At 36.6% G+C, this 18,592-nt stretch overlaps 1 protein-coding gene across 1 annotated transcript; it reads right to left on the reverse strand.

The window, feature by feature from the left end:
• Positions 1-1,263: 1,263 nt before the first annotated feature.
• LOC128515601 (nuclear body protein SP140-like) lies at positions 1,264-10,905 on the reverse strand. The gene is made up of 15 exons (XM_053489686.1): positions 10,753-10,905; positions 9,153-9,327; positions 8,864-9,061; positions 8,578-8,658; positions 7,608-7,747; positions 6,076-6,123; positions 5,926-5,968; positions 5,676-5,783; positions 5,342-5,481; positions 5,042-5,104; positions 4,282-4,409; positions 3,556-3,661; positions 3,359-3,433; positions 3,080-3,223; positions 1,264-2,582 (listed from the first exon to the last, which is right to left on the reverse strand). Exons 1-15 carry the CDS (start codon positions 10,894-10,896, stop codon positions 2,514-2,516), a joined length of 1,662 nt encoding a protein of 553 aa, XP_053345661.1. The 5' UTR covers positions 10,897-10,905; the 3' UTR covers positions 1,264-2,513.
• Between the last annotated feature and the right edge of the window lie 7,687 nt (positions 10,906-18,592).

Below are 18,592 nucleotides of genomic sequence, written 5' to 3' on the forward strand. Positions count from 1 at the left end.
ACAATTGCAATAACTGGTAATGGTCTTTCAAATTGCAAAATGGTTGAATTTTGGTGCACTCTTCTTTACAAAATTGCCGTAATTTAGCCATATTGAGGTGATTTTGAGAACAAACAGTCTGCCACAGAATCTGAACTGGACTATGACTAAGTCACTTAAAAAAAATGTCAATTTTGTCTTTTTGACCCATTCGGAGGTAGATTTGCTGGTGTGTTTTGGCTCATTGTGCTCTTAAAAGGTGTCTTAATTAAAATTAATATAAACATTTCAAAATATTAGCATACAAAAATCTATATTTCAAAGCTTACACACAGCGACTGCGCGCACAAACGGAAACACTTATATGTCATGATTTTTTTTTGTTTTTTTAAAGGTAAAGAGCCGATTAATTTGTTTTATTTTTCTTTAATATTTTGTGTTAATTATTTTTGGGTATTTTTGGGGGGGTGGGGGGGCTGTTGATCGAATAATTTGAGTTTCTGTTATTTCTTATGGGAAAATTCAATTTGGTTTGAAATAAGAGGCTGCTTCCGGAACAAATTATGCACGTAATCCAAAGTTCCACGGTATCTAAAAATTAAAACACGAGAATAAGAAATTTAGAATTTTAGGATATAAATGTAAAACGATTTAATTGCATTTTGAATTGCATTGCATCATAAATTTATTAAAAATTGTAAAGTTTTGTGTAATATAGCTTTTTAACAATATAAAGATTTTAGCTTGAAATAGAAATATTTGAGATTTAAATATTAATTGTTCCATAGGATTGGGGCTCTGGCTCACTGGAACAACTATTATAAACAAGCAAAATTACAATTACTTACAATTAATATAAATAGTTAGATACAAAAATAGTTAGAAACTGTTGTATCTTGACACCTGCACAAGGTCAAGGTGTAACAAAGATTCTGTGAAGGCTTAACATGTTTGTTTAACATGCCATTTTACATGGCGAGGTGTAACATGCTAAGGCTAAACCTGAACTGAAAATGTAAAATGCAGCACATGGAAAACTGAGAAACAAAAGTAAGAAACAGCATCAAAAACTTTGTTTGTTTTGCCATTCTTTTTCAATCAACTTTAAATTTATTTATTCTTTATTTAATCCTTTTATTTATATTTAATCGAGTCTTATTTCATACAAATTAAGTTTGAGCACACATGAGAGAGCCTCTGAGCGCATGAGAACAAGTTTAAGCATGCAAGAGAGATTGTGTTTTTAATTTAGGATTGTGGCAGAAATATGACAACACAAGGAAGAGGTTTGTATAATTTTTAATTGCCGTTATTCAAATGCACAGAGCTGTAGACCAACATTTTTAAGTTACAGAATGGCATAATTTTCTGATCACTTCATTGCATGCACAAACTAGAATAAATTAACAAATGTGCAAAAATTTAAGAAGTTAAAATATTTACCTCAAAATAAAAAAGGAAAATGCTAGCAAATTTCTTATATTTCTGAAAATCTTTTATTCCTGATTTGTCTGAATTTAAATAAACTGAAAGAGGCCCCATTTCACTTTACAACTGTCTGTACTGACATTTGGCATTTTTCAGAAAAATATAAATATGGGGTAAAATAAATGAAATGAGGATATGGAGAAAGTAATAATAATAATAAAATTTCTTTTCTTATGTAATGCCACAATGAAAATATACATTTAATGAACATTAACATGATGCAGAAATATATATTTTTTTTAATAAAAAATTTTAAAAATCACTTCTTTGAAGAAACGTGTCAGGGCTTTTGCTAGCTGCAGCCAAATAAAAGACACTTTAGTTACTTAAAGCTACTTAAAGAGCTCACCTATACATACTACATGCATACTACTACTACACAATAAAGTACATGAATACATTCTATTATTACTATTATATTAATATAATATACATCATACTATTTTTAAGTGTGTATAGTGTGTAGCAGATTCTCACATAACGCCTTTTTTAGTAAAACAAAAACAGCAACAACTTTAAGTTAAATAGTGCAAACTGTACCCATGCAAGAACTAGAATACGAAATAACAATTTATTTATAAATAATTAATATCAATATAATTTATCACTGTATATTACTACAAATCCAGTGCAGTGAATTGTGCAGCCTGAAACAGCAGTAGATCACAGAGGGTATTAGTGTACTGTAAAAGACATGCCTGTAAGACATCCCTACACACACAAAAAAGAAACAAAAATAACTAAACTAAAAATAAACCACAGAAAAATAAGACATGTGAGATTTTAGGAGACACATGTACATTAATTCACTTTAAAGGTATATAAAATGTAAAGATGTTTATAAAAATTTGTTATATAACAATATAAAGAATTGTTCCATAATTTGGAGCTTTGACTTACAAAAATACCTGCATCCAAAAACAATAATAAACAGATTAAAAAAAAAAAAAAAAAAAGCTGAATCACAGACAATAAGGTCACTTAAATAGATCTGATGCAATGTAAACTTTAAATAAAGATTTTAGACATTTAATGATAATTGAATGCTACTCAATTTTAAAGATGGTGTTAAAATCTTCCTCAAACTTCTTTTTCAATTTGGCTCCCCAATTATCCTAAAAACACACAAACATGGGTACATATATAAAGAAAATTTAATGTTTTTAAGAAAGAACATGCTCTTAAATGGTACAGTTAACCATGTACTGTATGATCAGCATGAAGCTAACTTGCAAGAATAAACTTTTTATTAGCAAGATCAACTCCATTTCTTGGGTCATATATGTTATATTAATTACATGAAAAGATTTTAACAATTTTACTTTAATACATTTAAATTAGGATACATCTGTTTTGTAAAAACAAATTTTTGACAGATATAAATATCAACCTATAATTTAATAATTAATCTATTTAAAAAATTTAATGAAAAAAATTATTAATTTGGGCAGGGGTAGCTCAGTGACTTTGTACTACTGATCAGAAGCTTTGAGGTTCAAACCCCACCACCACACGTGTCCAAGATCCTTAACCCTCAACCGTTCAAAATTTATGCCACTTTGGAAAAGGGCATCTACCAAATGGTGTAAATGTAAACGTATTTGTATTATACCTTTTTAAAGGTCTTGTTGTTGTTGAAGATGAAGTCTATGTCATTTACAAACTGTCCCACTGTTCTGTACTCGTTTTTCTGCAGTTTAATCTTCACTTTGTCCAGCCACATGGGGTTGGAGATCACACTGCTATATCTCGGCACCTGCACAAGGACAAGGTTTAACAAACGCTCTGTAATATTATTTCATTAATCCTCTTAGAAGGATGTTAGATTTGTGCTGGGGCTAAATAAATAATTGGGTTAAACAAATGTGGAGCATAAAGAAGAGTTTCGTACCTTTTCAGTAGGGTCGTGAGCAAACATCTGCTTCGTAGCTGCCTTATACAAGCGCAATAGCAAATACTCACAGCGCTGATGGAGAAAACACAAAGAATCAGAACCATAACTGTAATGTGCATAAGCATTGTGTGTGTGTGTGTGTGTGTGTGTGTGTGTGTGTGTGTGTGTGTGTGTGTGTGTGTGTGTGTGTGTACCATATTGTTCATGGAAACAGGACTGTCCAACGCGCCTTTCCTGCTCATGTGAATCCACAATCTGTGGTTAGCCTTTAATACACAGAAAGTACAAATCCACTCATCCCTACAGAGAGAGACAGAGACACACACACATCCACCTGCACATTAATACATACTGATAGAACAGTTATGGTTTAGATTATTTGTCAGCAGATTTAGCCCCATGTACTGTAATCATCTACTGCAGTGATATTTATTTAGTGGTCATAAATGGGAACTACAACAAGCTCTAATAGAGGCAGGACTTTTTCAGTGGAAGAGGACTTTGTGCAAAATATTCCATGACTGCTGAGATTTTTAATTGTAAACAGAAATACATTTTGTAAAACTGAATGGCGGAGAAAAAGAAGAAAGATATGTCTTCCTTTTCCAGTGCCTGATTTTCAGGGTTTTTTTGTAGGGTTTTTCAGATTTAGTTCCACCAGAAATAAAGTGGAAATCCACCAACCCTTGTTATTGATATTTCAGAGTCTCACACACTCTGATAAGAAACAGTTGTTATATTCAACACAGTTAAATAAAAGTAAATATATAACTTTTGAAAACAAGCTGGCCCACAAACTTTTTTAAATCATAAAAAAACAGCCTTAGACTGTGGAGTGATTTCAGACAAAACAACCAAACTCCTATTATTATTATTATTATTATTATTTTTTTAGTTAATTTTTTAACATTCTTTCTCACCCAAATGTGTCGTCCTGTAGAATGGGTAAGTGACAGTGATGGTGAAAAACTCGCGGACACCCGTCACAGCACACCAGATTTACCCCAGTGTTACAAATGTAGCACACATCATCATTATCCTGTTCCCACTAATTAAATAAATGAAGAATAAAAAGGCATTGCATGTTTTTAGAGTACATTTAGAGTACATTTTCACCCACACATGAAAATATTTCCAGGGTGTGCAGATGCAATTTTCTTGTAAAAACTATTTTGTAAATAAATTAACATTTTTGGTTTTCTTGGTTGTGTAAATATGCTAAATATTCTTTTCTTTGGAAAGTACTGGATAGGGACAGGCTTGGCTTTATTTACACCTGCAGAATTAATTAATTAATTAATTACAGCTGGAAAACATCTCCATCAGCTTTGTAAAGTCTATTTAGTTATTATAATAACATATAACTAATACAGTTTAGTTAAACCAGTATAATCTGACTCAAACCATTACAATTTTGATGTGCCATAAGGTTCAATCCTTATTTCAAATTTAGATAAATTTTAAATTGCTGACAATTAACCTAATTCAGTAATGATCAAATAAAGTACTGGTCACTATAATAGAAGCTATAATATAAAATGCCCACTACAATGAACTCAGTATTAAGTTTGGTATTTTTCTCTTTTTAGTCTCACACAGCTACAGTATGAGAGGTCACTTAAAAAACCTGGCTCATGAGTCTACTGATATTAAAACCCGCACCATGCAATTAAAACTCACAATATTCTTGGGACAGCATAGATGACAGGAACATGACTGTGGATGGATATCCAGGATCTTCTTCTAGAAACAGAACAGATGCAAGTCATGATATCTTCACTAGTATAATCTAATACCAAGTTTCTGTTAATTAGAAAACGAGACTGTATTGAAAGATTAAACTGAATAACTAAATAACTGAATAACTTAACTGAATAAAATAAACAATGATCTTGTTCTAGGATCTGTACACACAATGAATGGTAGGCGCTATAACATGCCCCAGCTGCACTGATGTATAGATATCATCTCTTATATCACCTTCACCAGGTAGTTAATGGTTTTCCCTTGATACAGTATGTCTTTCTTCCAGTGTCCATCTGTTAGAGTTGACTCCTGCATTACAAACTCCTCAGGAGTGAACCAGCGCTCCTCTGTGCGGATGCTTTTACTGCGTGACCCTGCAGCACAGGTTTAACAAACCAACACACTCGAAACATTTACATCTTTTTTTTTTGGTCTGGTCCTATACTATTCCACTAGACATGTAATTTAATCATGTGCTTTAATGCATGCTTTCAAAATGTGTTTATTTTTTTCTGGACATGATTCTTCGCAACTGACACTGCATAACTCATCTCTGATCTCCACTTACCTGTAAATCTGCTTTTATATAAAAACCCACTAACAGAACCACAGCTGACTGGTAAAGCAGAGATGCCAAGTTTGGACGAGTCCGCTCGCTCGCTGTTTTGCTGAATTGCTGTTGAAGGTATTAATGATGACCATTAGTTTATATTTATTTGATTTAATATTCAATGCTTCAAAAAGTTTCTATGGTGGCTTTTTAATTTCAAAACAACAATTTAAAGTGTGGAAGTGGAAGGAAGTGTGTTTATACTAACAAGGACTGTTGGGTTCCTCAGGTCCAGAAGAAAATGACACTTTCTGCAATAAGAAAAATAGATGAATGAATAAATAAAATCATAACCAAATATTCAAAGAATAATACTACTGAATAAAAAATAAACAGGCATAATGATAATAAAAATAACCTTTTGACAACAGCCTTTGTGAGAGCGTGGACACTGCAAATGACCCTCCTTTAAAAAAGAAAAGAAAAGATAAAAGGGAAGGATTTTATTTAAAATATTAATACTATGTATGAATGTCAGTATAGTATCTAGCTATAGTATCTAATTTAGCAGCCTTTTAGTGGTTAATATTTTATTCTAATTGGTTTATTGACAGTGTTCACCAAAAGTATTAAAAGCCTGTGCTGAGCAAGAGTATGTACTGTATATACAGACATCTTCGGCTTGTCTCTCACACAAGCAGTCATGCCAAGTCTGCCATTATCATACCCGTGCCAAAAAACTAACAAAAAACAGAAACATCTACTCCAAATGATTTTAGGCCAGTGGCACTTAAACTGATTGGCATAAAGAACTTAGAAAAATTGGTGCTGTCACATACAGTATTAGCTCCATGGGCCCAGATACCATCAACCTGTTTCAGTTTTCCTACCACCCTAATAGATCAGTAATCGATGCGGTAACCATGGACCTATGAGGCATAAAACACCTTCCTACAACTATGTAGGAAATCCTTACATATGTTCTATGTAAGGATTTACAGCACCATACAACAGAACATATGTAAGGATTCTTACCCTTTATTAAAGTTCAGTATGCAGGAATGCTGATGGACCTGGAGGTTCCAACTCCCTCTTGTAATGGATTGGCCGGACCACAGGTGGTGAAGTTGAGCGACAAGGTCTTTGCTGAGCTTATAATCAGTACAAGCTTACACTCAATACAGGAATACCACAGGGCTGTGCTATCAACCCCAAACTCTATACCCTGTACACCAATAATTGCATCACCACCCAGGACAACACAGTCATCATTAAATATACAGAGGACATCAACAGATGATACAAACAACAAGGACAGGACCAAAGAAATAATAATGGACTTCAGAAAGAAACCCCACCCCCTGCTGCCTCTTATCATCAAAGAGACTAAGGTGAAGAGAGTTGACAGTTCTAGGATGTTCATCATTAGGCTGCTAAATAAGGCAAGACTCAGCCATCACCTCCTAAAAAATGCAATAGTGCTATATCTGAAGATCATGTACTGTATAAATACACCATAGTACATTAGATAATGGATAATGGTTAGGGTGTGTATAGTCTGACAGCTTTTTTCTACTATATATTTCCTTTACTATATGTTTATAGTACCGCTCTTTTCTTTCTTGTGTTTTTGTCCATGACAAAACCCCCTGGTCAGGTTGCCAATCTATCGCAGGGCACACACACATACAGTCATGCTACTGTAGTTACGCAACTCTGCATAAATTTAGACCTTGGGGAAAGAAAATGAGCACCGAAAGTAAACTCACCAAGAACATGCAAACTAAATACACACAGACCTAAGGTGGGAGTCAAAACCTTGAGATGCAATGTGATGGTGCTAACCACTAAGCCACAATACTGCCACTCAAAAAGCTTCTGTACAAAAAATTCCAATGCACTCTTACTGTTTGGTATGTGTACAAAAAACAAATAAAATGTAAAAAATACCTTTAATAGTTTCAGCAGTGGAGTGTTTTGGTACCGGATAGTAAGTTTCCAGTTCTTGCTATTTCCCCTTCCCGAAAATCTCTCAAAGTCATTTGTAGTAAACCAGCAGTCCTGGGACAGAATACACTTACATTTTGCTCCTGGAGAAACAAATAATGTATTTAAAATTGAATTTTATTAAAGAACAATAAAGGCAAATTATATGCAACAATCCTCACCTAAAATTATGTATGAAAATGAAGAACAAGACTACATGTACTGTAATATCATACACAGTATGAATGAACACATAATCCAGTACATTTGACTGACAGGAAAATTACAGTAAATTCTTACACAAAGACCCAACCATGGCAGTGCTAGGATTTAAACAAATAACCTTCTGATTTGTAACTCACAGCCTTAACCTGTCCTTGAGAAAGACCCTTAACCTTCAGTTCAGCTGTATTCTGCATCAGCTAAATAAGCAACTGTAATTGATTGTGTTCTTCTATGCTACAGTATATAGGATATTACTGTACCTTCTGTAAATATGTTTACTATATGATATATACTATTTTATCAGTAATCCAGGTTGGCATTAGTTGGCAAAAGTTTTTGTATGGTCGGGAGTTATTCAGCTCACATTTTGTGGTAATAATAATGACTATTGTCTTAACAACCACCAGGGTATCAAAAGTGTGATGTTTTTACATCTGTATACTTATTAACAGCATTATTTCATCTTTTTTTTTGCTGTTTATCATTCAACAAGGCAGACAAAAAAATACAAAACCTGATTTCTGTAGTTTGGGCTGAATTGCAATTACCTTTTGTGGAGCAATTAAAGAAACATTAGATCAAATATTACATTGTGTATTATAACATACCTGAAATGCATGATTAATTGAAGATGTTTTAGAGACATTACAGAACATCTGAAACTATAAATATCATTATAATTTTTGATGATGTGTAAACAAAGATGTACCTTTGGCAAGCTTGTCTGGATACAGGATTCCCTTTTTATCTCCACAGGTAACTGGAAGTGTTTCACTCTTTAACAGTGGCACTAAGAGAAAGGATTTCACATCAGCACTTGCTTCTTCCTTAAACACCATTTCCCAGAATGCCCCACCACAGCACCATACATAACCAACTCTATTTACCTGTTAATCTATTTCTACTCTATTTACTCCATTTACTTCACTGTCTGTATTATATGCTGTAAGTTATACTGACAAAATAAATTTAACATCACATTTCCACTAACTCACAGATTTCAGGCTTAATAGCTGGTTTCTTCTGACTGAACACAGAGGAAGGTCCAGTTTCCTCATCATCTGTCTCTTCAGAACTTCTCTTTCTCTTTGTTGCAGTCTTGTGCGCTTTCTGTTTATTTTCTTCTTTCTCAGCTTCCTTTTTTCTATTTTTTTTATCAGCATTTAGGAGATTTTCATGAATCCTAAAGGAACCTAAAACAAGAGAAGTCCTTTAAGATGGAATTCAGATTGAAAGAATTACAAGAGAGATAAGAATTGATATCAAATCAATTGAGTGACTGACCATCGAGAAGGCTTTTCTGGAGCAAGCGGAGAACAGGATATTGCCGCAGGATGTGATCTTGAAACACACAACTCCAAAACAGTTTCATACACTGTTCTCGATTATTCTCCACCCAGTCCAAAATCTCATAGACACCTTTTTGCTTTCTCTCTTTATTTTTCATCTTTATTACCTTCTACAGTAAGAGAGAGAGAGAGGCAGAGAGAAAGTACAACAGGTAAAGGCACAATGTGTGATATTATTATATACAGTATGTGTGTATATTTATGTACAACAACATTATCTGTGCAAATAGTTTCATAAAACATGAAAATGAACATGAAATGTTAAAGTACCATCAGAACAAAGAACCATCAGAACTATGTGCAAGTGTTTATCTACAGGTTTATACAGAATGTCATGAAGTCTCCAAACACAGGAAAAATGCTTTAGCTAAAAATCTCACAATGTTGTTTGTACTTAGTTTATGTTTAATATTATATACATAAAAGCCATGGTATACAGTGTCAAAACAATTTAAAAGAACACATTTGAAGTGCAATAACGCACCTAACACCAGATGTGTAAATATTAGTGCAACATCAGTGGGAGAGATGGAATCGTGTGTGTGTTTACAAAGAATTTTTTTCCCTAATTTTCTCCCAAATTTATTCGTATCCAATTCCTCCCCGTCACTAGGGGGCTCCCACATTAAGCTTTTACGTCCACTCAATCGAAGGGGGCCGCAGACTATCACGTGTTTCCTCCCACCCGCGTGACATCACCGACCGCTTATTTTCGAACTGCTCATTCACGCACTGTTGGGGACGGCGTTACACACTTGGAGGACAGCGCTATCCGCTCACAGACGCCCCTGATTGGTTTATAGAGCCCTATTAATGTGGGAGCACGAGTACCTCTCATCCCTCCCCTCTGAGAGAGCTTGGCTAATCAACTCTCTCTAGACCTCCAGCTGTGAGAGGTTACAGCATCACCCGGGAACCGAACCAGCGATCTCCGGATGATAGGGCGAGCATTTTACCGCTGCGCCACTCAGAGGCCACACAAAGAAATGTTTTGTAAAAAAAAAAAAAAAAAAAAAAAGGGAACAAAAGAAAAGTGCTAATTTCTTCTGTGTATGAAGACTTTTGGGTTACCCTGTAATTTGTACATCAAATAACGTTTATGTCATTGTTAATTTCTTTACATTTAAACTAAAAGTGTCTTTTGTTTTCAGGTTTCCTGGTGGCACTAAAAAAAGTCCTTTCTTTGCATTAAAATGTTTTTATTATAGTAGAGGTTTTGCTATAGCTATAGAGACTTACATTAAACTATTTACCTCAAAGCACTGGCACCTAAACGTTCTTTTATGAATGTCAACAACCAAAATAAAATATATAAAGTAAAAAGTATGTGAGAGGGATTGAGCCCAGTCAATTATTTCTATTTTGTGAAAGCAGGCACAATGCTTTCAGTTTCATTTTGTACAATTAGCCTGTGTCACCTGATACCAGTAACATCCAGTAATAAACACTAACCAACCAGCAACACCAACACGCTGGACACGGCAAACACATACAGGTTTCTATGTATTAATGTGGGAATGTTTGTTGTCTCTCACCTTGTAGACATCCTCAGGTACCAGGTCGTGGTCCCGGAGTTGGGTGAGGAAGGTCTGTGGGTCCTCCATACAAGACATCTCTGTCTTCTTATAGTGAAAAAACTGCATCAACTCATCTTCAGTTAGAAAATCTAAAAGATCCATTCTGCTGCTGTTTATCTGTCAATTCTGTACAACATTAAAGGCACAGTATATAGTAGGCCTACAGAAGTATACAGTATAATGCACCAGGTAAACAAAACTCCTCAACAAAGACAGAATTCCCTGCTGATTGATCCATGTGTATATCCAGACTAAACATTTATAACCTGACAAAACAAATCATTCTGTCTTTATGTCAGACACCACCTACCTGATCCTGAACAGGACGGTTGGTTACAACTGAAGAGTATTTACTGTGTATGAAAGAGAAAGAGAGAGAGAGAGAGAGAGAGAGAGAGAGAGAGAGAGAGATCTATGGCGCGTCACCAGAATTTAACCTGTCTGAAAAAACGTGTGTAATTTATGCAGCCACACCTACAGTAACTGATGCATAAAGGCCCAGTAAGTAAATGATTTCATAGTATAAACAGGAAAATAAACTTAATGGAATAGCTGCCTCATTAGGCATTTATGGAACTGAGGTAAAATATGAATCAACAATGTACTAACATATGATAATTTCTGTATGGTTGTTTTCATGACCGAAAACAATAATAATTGGAGCGTTTTGTGAGTTGTGAGCATTTTTGCGGCATCATTGTCATCCGTGTCACTTGACTTTTAAGGGTTAAAGTCTGATAAAAATGTTTTAAAAAAGTTTCAAAGTATGAATGTGTTACATAGAATCTACTGTCAGTAACAAATAATTAAATACTGGATCGCTGCCATACTGAAGCAGTGAGGTACCGTGCTTCCACAACCAGGATGAAAAATGGCAGTGTTAAATCACTCAAGGTGCAAAATAACCTTGCTTTTGTGCCTTGAGCTTCAAAGATATTATTATTATTATTATTATTATTATTGTTGTTGTTGCTATTGTATTACATATTTTATAGGTAAGTCGTATTGCAGTTGTCATATTATTAATACGGGTAAGTATTAATGTCCTGTTGTGGTACAGTCAGTAAATATCCACATACAGTACATGTGTGTACAGATGGGGCATTTGAAAACAAGCGTTTTTTTGCGGCATGACGCAATTCTTCTCGCTGACTGCTGCGCTATTCTGTGAGTGCGCGCCTTGCAATTTTCATCCAAGTGTTGTACTTCACAGAATTCCCACCAGGTGGCACATGGATGAACTCTGCCAGAGCACATTATATGTATAATCATTCAAAGTCTGCAATGTATAGTATTGTGGCATGGGCGGGGTTTTGATTAGCTACCATCATGCTTTGCGGGAGGGATTGTTTTGTGTTCACCCTATTGGGAAAAGGCGTTTGGGTTAGTGGCTTCGGCCAGGGGTGTGTGTGTGTGTGTGTTAGATGTGTGTTTTATGGATGTTGAATGTGGTGGTTCTGTGTTTACGTGCAGCAAAGAAATAAATTACTCCCAGCCATTTGCATTGGGCAGCAAAGAAGCTCACTCGTCTCTCCAAGTGCCTGCTTAGCGGTGAAAAATGCTACATTTGGTGTCAGAAGTGGGATGGAGAGTAGCAGTGCGGTGAGCGCGACGACAATAATTAAATTCAATTCAATTTTATTTGTATAGCTTTTTTAACAATTGGCATTGTCCCAAAGCAACTTTACACAATCAAAAGAATTATTTAAGTTTGTATGGAATTTGAATGTGTATGAATCAAAATGGTCAGATAGTCCCTGGTGAGCAAGCCGAGGGTGACAGTGGCAAGGAAAAACTCCCTGAGATGGTAGTAGGAAGAAACCTTGAGAGGAACCAGACTCAACAGGGAACCCATCCTCATTTGGGTGAAAACAGATAGCAGGGATTAATCTGCATTCAATTCAATTCAATTCAATTCAATTTTATTTGTATAGCGCTTTTAGCAATTTTCATTGAGATCTCCAACCAGAAGCGGGGCACCAGGATGGGTCGGACAGGTCCGGAGGGCAGATGGCGTCTGGATCACTGGCAGCTCAGGAACGACATGTGTAGCTCGACAGAAAGAGGGGGAGAGAGAGTGGGAGAGAGGGAAGAGAAAGAGCGGTAGAGAGAGCAGAAGAGGAGAGATAACAGTTAGGTCTGGTCACAGTCAAATAATGTATAATGTAAATGTATATTAACTGTAGAGTGCAAGCAGAGACTCCGGCAGTACTAACTATGACAGCATAACTAAAAGGGAGAGCGAGAAGGAAACACAGACATGAGGGCTCCCTGAGATGTAAAGCAATCAATCACCTCACCGTCAACAAACCTGAGTGATCAATGAGAGTGGGGAAGACAGCATCTAAACAAACCAGTTCACCATAATACTCTACGTCCATGAGTCCCCCAGATCTGCTCCTTTACCTATGGCAAATCTATTTATAAAAATGCTTGATTAAAAAATAGGTTTTTAGCCTGGACTTAAACACTGAGACTGTGTCTGAGTCCCGAACACTATTTGGAGGACTATTCCATAACTTTGGGGCTTTGTAAGAAAAAGCTCTGCCCCCAGCTGTAGTTTTCATAATACACGGTACTGACAAGCAGCCTGCATCCTTCGATCGAAGTAGGCGTGGCGGATCACAAGACACCAGCAGTTCGCTCAGATACTGGGTGCGAGACCATTTAATGCTTTATATGTCAAAAGTAGTATTTTAAAATCAATGCCAAATTTCACAGGGAGCCAATAAAGTGAAGATAAGACAAGTGTGATGTACTTGTATCTTCTGGTTCTAGTAAGGACTCTCGCTGCTGCATTCTGGACTAGTTGAAGCTTGTGTATGCACCTAGTTGAACAACCAGACAGTAGGGCATTACAATAATCCTACCTAGAGGTGATAAAAGCATGAACTAGTTTTTCTGCATCATTTAGCGACAATATATTTCTTATCTTGGCAATATTTCTGAGGTGAAAGAATGCTATCCTGGTAATATTATCTACATAAGCTTCAAATGAAAGGCTGGAATCTATAATCACACCGAGGTCTTTTACTGTTGCACTTGATGGAACAGAAAGGGCATCTAAAGTTACAGTGTGATCTAAAATCTTACTTCTAGCTGTATGCGGTCCTATGACTAGAACTTCTGTCGTATCTGGATTAAGCAGAAGGAAGTTAATTAGCATCCAATTTCTTATGTCCTGAACACATTGCTCAACTTTAGTAAGCTGATTTATCTCATCAGGTTTTGCTGAGATGTATAACTGTGTGTCGTCAGCATAACAGTGAAAACTAATACCATGTTTACGGATTATGTTGCCCAGAGGAAGCATGTAAAGGTAAAAAAGCAGTGGGCCTAAAACTTACCCCCTGTGGAACACCAAACTCCACTAGAGAACATGCAGAATAATCACCATTTAAGTCTACATACTGTACTGATACCGATCGGTCAAATAGGATCTGAGCCAGGAGAGGGCTGTACCCTTAATTCCTACTACATTTTCTAATCTGTGAAGAAGAATACTATAAGCAATGGTGTCAAAAGCTGCACTGAGGTCGAGTAACACAAGTATAGTGACACAACCCTGATCAGAGGCCAATAGGAGGTTATTTACTACTTTAACGAGTGCTGTCTCTGTACTGTGATGAGGCCTAAATCCTGACTGATACAGTTCATGTATGTTATTTCTATGTAGATATGAGCATAGCTGCTCCGCTACTATCTTTTCCAGAATCTTAGAGATAAAGGCTAAAGGAGAGTTTAATATTGGCCTGTAATTGGACAGATGACAGGGGTCAAGGTCAGGTTTCTTAATAATCGGTTTAATAACTGCTAATTTAAAAGATTTTGGAACATAACCAATGCTGAGTGAAGAATTAATTGCTGATTAATTATTCTCAACAGGGGTTCTGTTATTGCTGGTATCTGTTTAAGAAAATGTGTCGGTATAGGATCTAATCTACAGGTTGATGAATTTGCAGAAGAGATGAGTGAAATTAGTTCATTCTCTTCAAGGGGAGTAAAGTATTCTAGGTTCTGATCTGACATGGCTAGTTTAACATCTGCATCAATTACATTGTTTGGTTTCAGAGCCTCAATTTTATGCCTAATATTTACAATTTTATTATTAAAAAAGTTCATGAAGTACTCACTATTACACAATGTTGTTGTGGAGATTTCTACAGTGGTCTTATTTCTGGTTAATTTGGCTACAGTATTAAATAAAAATCTAGGAATATTTTTGTGATTTTCTATAAGAGTGGAGAGATACGTTGATCTAGCTACACTAAGAGCTTTTCTATAGTTCAGGATGCTCTCCTTCCATGCTATTTGAAATACTAGTAATTTAGTTTGACGCCATTTACGTCCTAATTTCCAAGCGGTCTGTTTTAAAGAGCGTGTATGATCCATATACCAGGGAGCGAGTTTCTTATCCCTAATAATTTTTCTTTTAACTGGAGCTACATTATCTAAGGTGTAACGAAATGTCGACTCTAAATATTAAAATTGTCGACACTAAATATTCAGTTGCCTGATCGAGTTCTGTGGGGTCAGACGGTGATCTAATCAAAGTTGGTAGTTCTGGGAGATTACTGATAAAACTCTGTGTGGTAGTTGATGTGAATGTACGTTTAAAATGTTAGCGCAGTGCTGTGCGTACGTTGTTACTATGACACACTTGAATTGAGACAAGATAGTGATCTGATATAACTTCAGACAATGGAATTGTAAATAAATTTCTTATACTGTACTTAATCCCAACAATATTAAATTTAAAGTGTGACCTGCTTTATGAGTGGGTCCTACTACACACTGATTTACTCCTACCGAGTCCAGTATGGACATAAATGCTTTACGCACAGGGTCTTCTGGATTCTTAAAATGAATATTAAAATTAATATTAAAATCTCTGGCAATTAACGCTTTGTCTACAGAAACGACTAGGTTTGAAAGGAGATCTGCAAATTTACTAAGAAATTCAGAGTACGGCCCTGGAGGTCTGTAAATGACAATTAGTGGAATCGACTGAGCTGACTTAATATTTGTAGCTACACTTGTTATGTTACTATAGAGAACTTCAAATGAGTTAAATTTGTGTTCGTGTTTTTGTATAGTGGTCAAATTATCATTGTGAATAACTGCGACGCTTCCTCCTACCAGTTAACCGAGCCTGGTGTATGTTAAATCCAGGAGGACTAGCTTCATTTAGAGCCACATACTCGTCTTGTTTAATCCAGGTTTCTGTTAAACATAATATATCAAACTTCTGGTCTGTGATAGTTTTATTAATAATAACTGCTTTAGATGCGAGAGATCTAATATTTAACAGTCCGAGCTTCAGATCAGAGGTGCCGGCTGCGCATTCAGTATGATCCAAGTTTGTGGTGTCTATGTTAATTAAATTACTAAAACAGACTTTCTTAGTCTTTCTACATTTTTGCTTTGCTCGGGAAACAGACACAGTCTCAATATAGTGAACCCTGAGTGACGACTCTATACAGCTAGCAGACGGTTGGCTAGCCTGTCTGTCTGCTCCCTGGCCTGGGCTCTGGATTGTCACCGATTAACTAGGCCTCTTCTGAGACTATGACCTTTACTACAAGGAATGAGAGCAGCACCTTCCCAAGTGGGATGGACACCGTCCCGCCCTAACAGGCCAGCTTTGCCCTCAAAGGTCTTCCAATTATCTATTCAATTCAATTCAATTCAATTCAATTTTATTTGTATAGCGCTTTTAGCAATTTTCATTGCCGCAAAGCAGCTTTACACAGTCAAAACTATGTTACTATGGAGTCCAGGTAGTTATTGAAGACTCAGGTAGACATGTAAGAAGTTCCAGTCATGAACTATCGAACTGTCAAGTCCCCAGAGAAACAGTTGCCAACACCAGTCAAGGCCAGAACCATTTTCTAGGTAGAAAGAATCATTCCCAGACACCAGACGCATCCCAGAGAGACACACGGGGCATCCATGTGACGAGATCTTCAGCCAGAAGCTGGGCACCAGGATGGGTCAGACAGGTCCGGAGGGCAGAGGGAGTCTGGATCACTGGCAGCTCAGGAACGACATGTGTAGCTCGACAGAGAGAGAGAGAAAGAGTGAAAGGGGGAGACAGGAGGAGAGAGGAAAAAGAAAGAGGGGGGGAAAGAGAAGAAGAGGAGAGATGGCAGTTAGGTATGGTCACAGTCACACAATGTATAATGTGAATGTATATTAACTGTAGAGTGCAAGCAGAGACTCCGGCAGGACTAACTATGACAGCATAACTAAAAGGGAGAGCCAGAAGGAAACACAAACATGAGGGCTTCCTGACATGTAAAGCAAACAATCACCTCACCGTCAGCAAACCTGAGTGATCAATGAGAGTGAGGAAGACAGCATCCAAACATACCAGTTCACCATAATACTCTACGTCCATGAGTCCCCCAGATCTGCTCCTTTACCTATGGCAAATCTATTTATAAAAATGCTTGGCTAAATAAATAGGTTTTTAGCCTGGACTTAAACACTGAGACTGTGTCTGAGTCCCGAACACTATTTGGAAGACTATTCCATAACTTTGGGGCTTTGTAAGAAAAAGCTCTGCCCCCAGCTGTATTTTTCATAATACGCGGTACTGACAAGCAGCCTGCATCCTTTGATCGAAGTAGGCGTGGCGGATCGTAAGACACTAGTAGTTCGCTCAGGTACTGCGGCGCGAGACCATTAAATGCTTTATATGTCAAGAGTAGTATTTTAAAATCAATGCGAAATTTCACAGGGAGCCAATGGAGTGAAGATAAGATAGGGGTAATGTGCTCATATCTTCTGGTTCTGGTGAGGACTCTCGCTGCTGCATTTTGGACTAGCTGAAGCTTATTTATGCATCTAACTGAACAACCAGACAGTAAGGCATTACAATAGTCCAACCTAGAGGTGATAAAAGCATGAACTAGTTTTTCTGCGTCATTTAGCGACAATAAATTTCTTATTCTGGCAATATTTCTGAGGTGAAAAAAAGCTATCCTGGTAGTATTATCTACATGTGCTTCAAATGAAAGGCTGGAATCAATAATCACACCAAGGTCTTTTACTGTTGCATTTAATGGAACAGAAAGGCCATCTAAAGTTACGGTGTGATCTAAAATTTTACTCCTAGCTGTATGCGGTCCTATGACTAGAACTTCTGTCTTATCCGGATTTAGCAGAAGGAAGTTAATTAGCATCCAATTTCTTATGTCCTGCACACATTGCTCAATTTTAGTAAGCTGTTTTTTCTCGTCAGGTTTTGCTGAGACATATAACTGTGTATCGTCAGCATAACAATGAAAACTAATACCATGCTTACGGATTATGTTGCCCAGAGGAAGCATGTAAAGGGAAAAAAGCAGTGGACCTAAAACTGAACCCTGCGGAACGCCAAACTCCACTAGAGAACATGCAGAATAATCACCATTTAAGTCTACATACTGATAACGATGGGTCAGATAGGATCTGAGCCAGGAGAGGGCTGTACCCTTAATTCCCACTACATTTTCTAATCTGTGAAGAAGAATAACGTGATCAACGGTGTCAAAAGCTGCACTGAGGTCAAGTAGTACAAGCATAGTTACACAACCCTGATCAGAGGCCAATAGAATGTCATTTACTACTTTAACGAGCGCTGTCTCTGTACTGTGATGAGGCCTAAATCCTGACTGATACAGTTCATGTATGCCATTTCTATGTATATATGAGCATAGCTGCTCCGCTACTATCTTTTCCAGAATCTTAGAGATAAAGGGGAGGTTTGATATTGGTCTGTAACTAGACAGCTGACAGGGGTCGAGGTCAGGTT

This window comes from Clarias gariepinus, chromosome 28 (assembly GCF_024256425.1).
Source record: "Clarias gariepinus isolate MV-2021 ecotype Netherlands chromosome 28, CGAR_prim_01v2, whole genome shotgun sequence".
In the NCBI taxonomy this organism is placed as follows: domain Eukaryota; kingdom Metazoa; phylum Chordata; class Actinopteri; order Siluriformes; family Clariidae; genus Clarias; species Clarias gariepinus.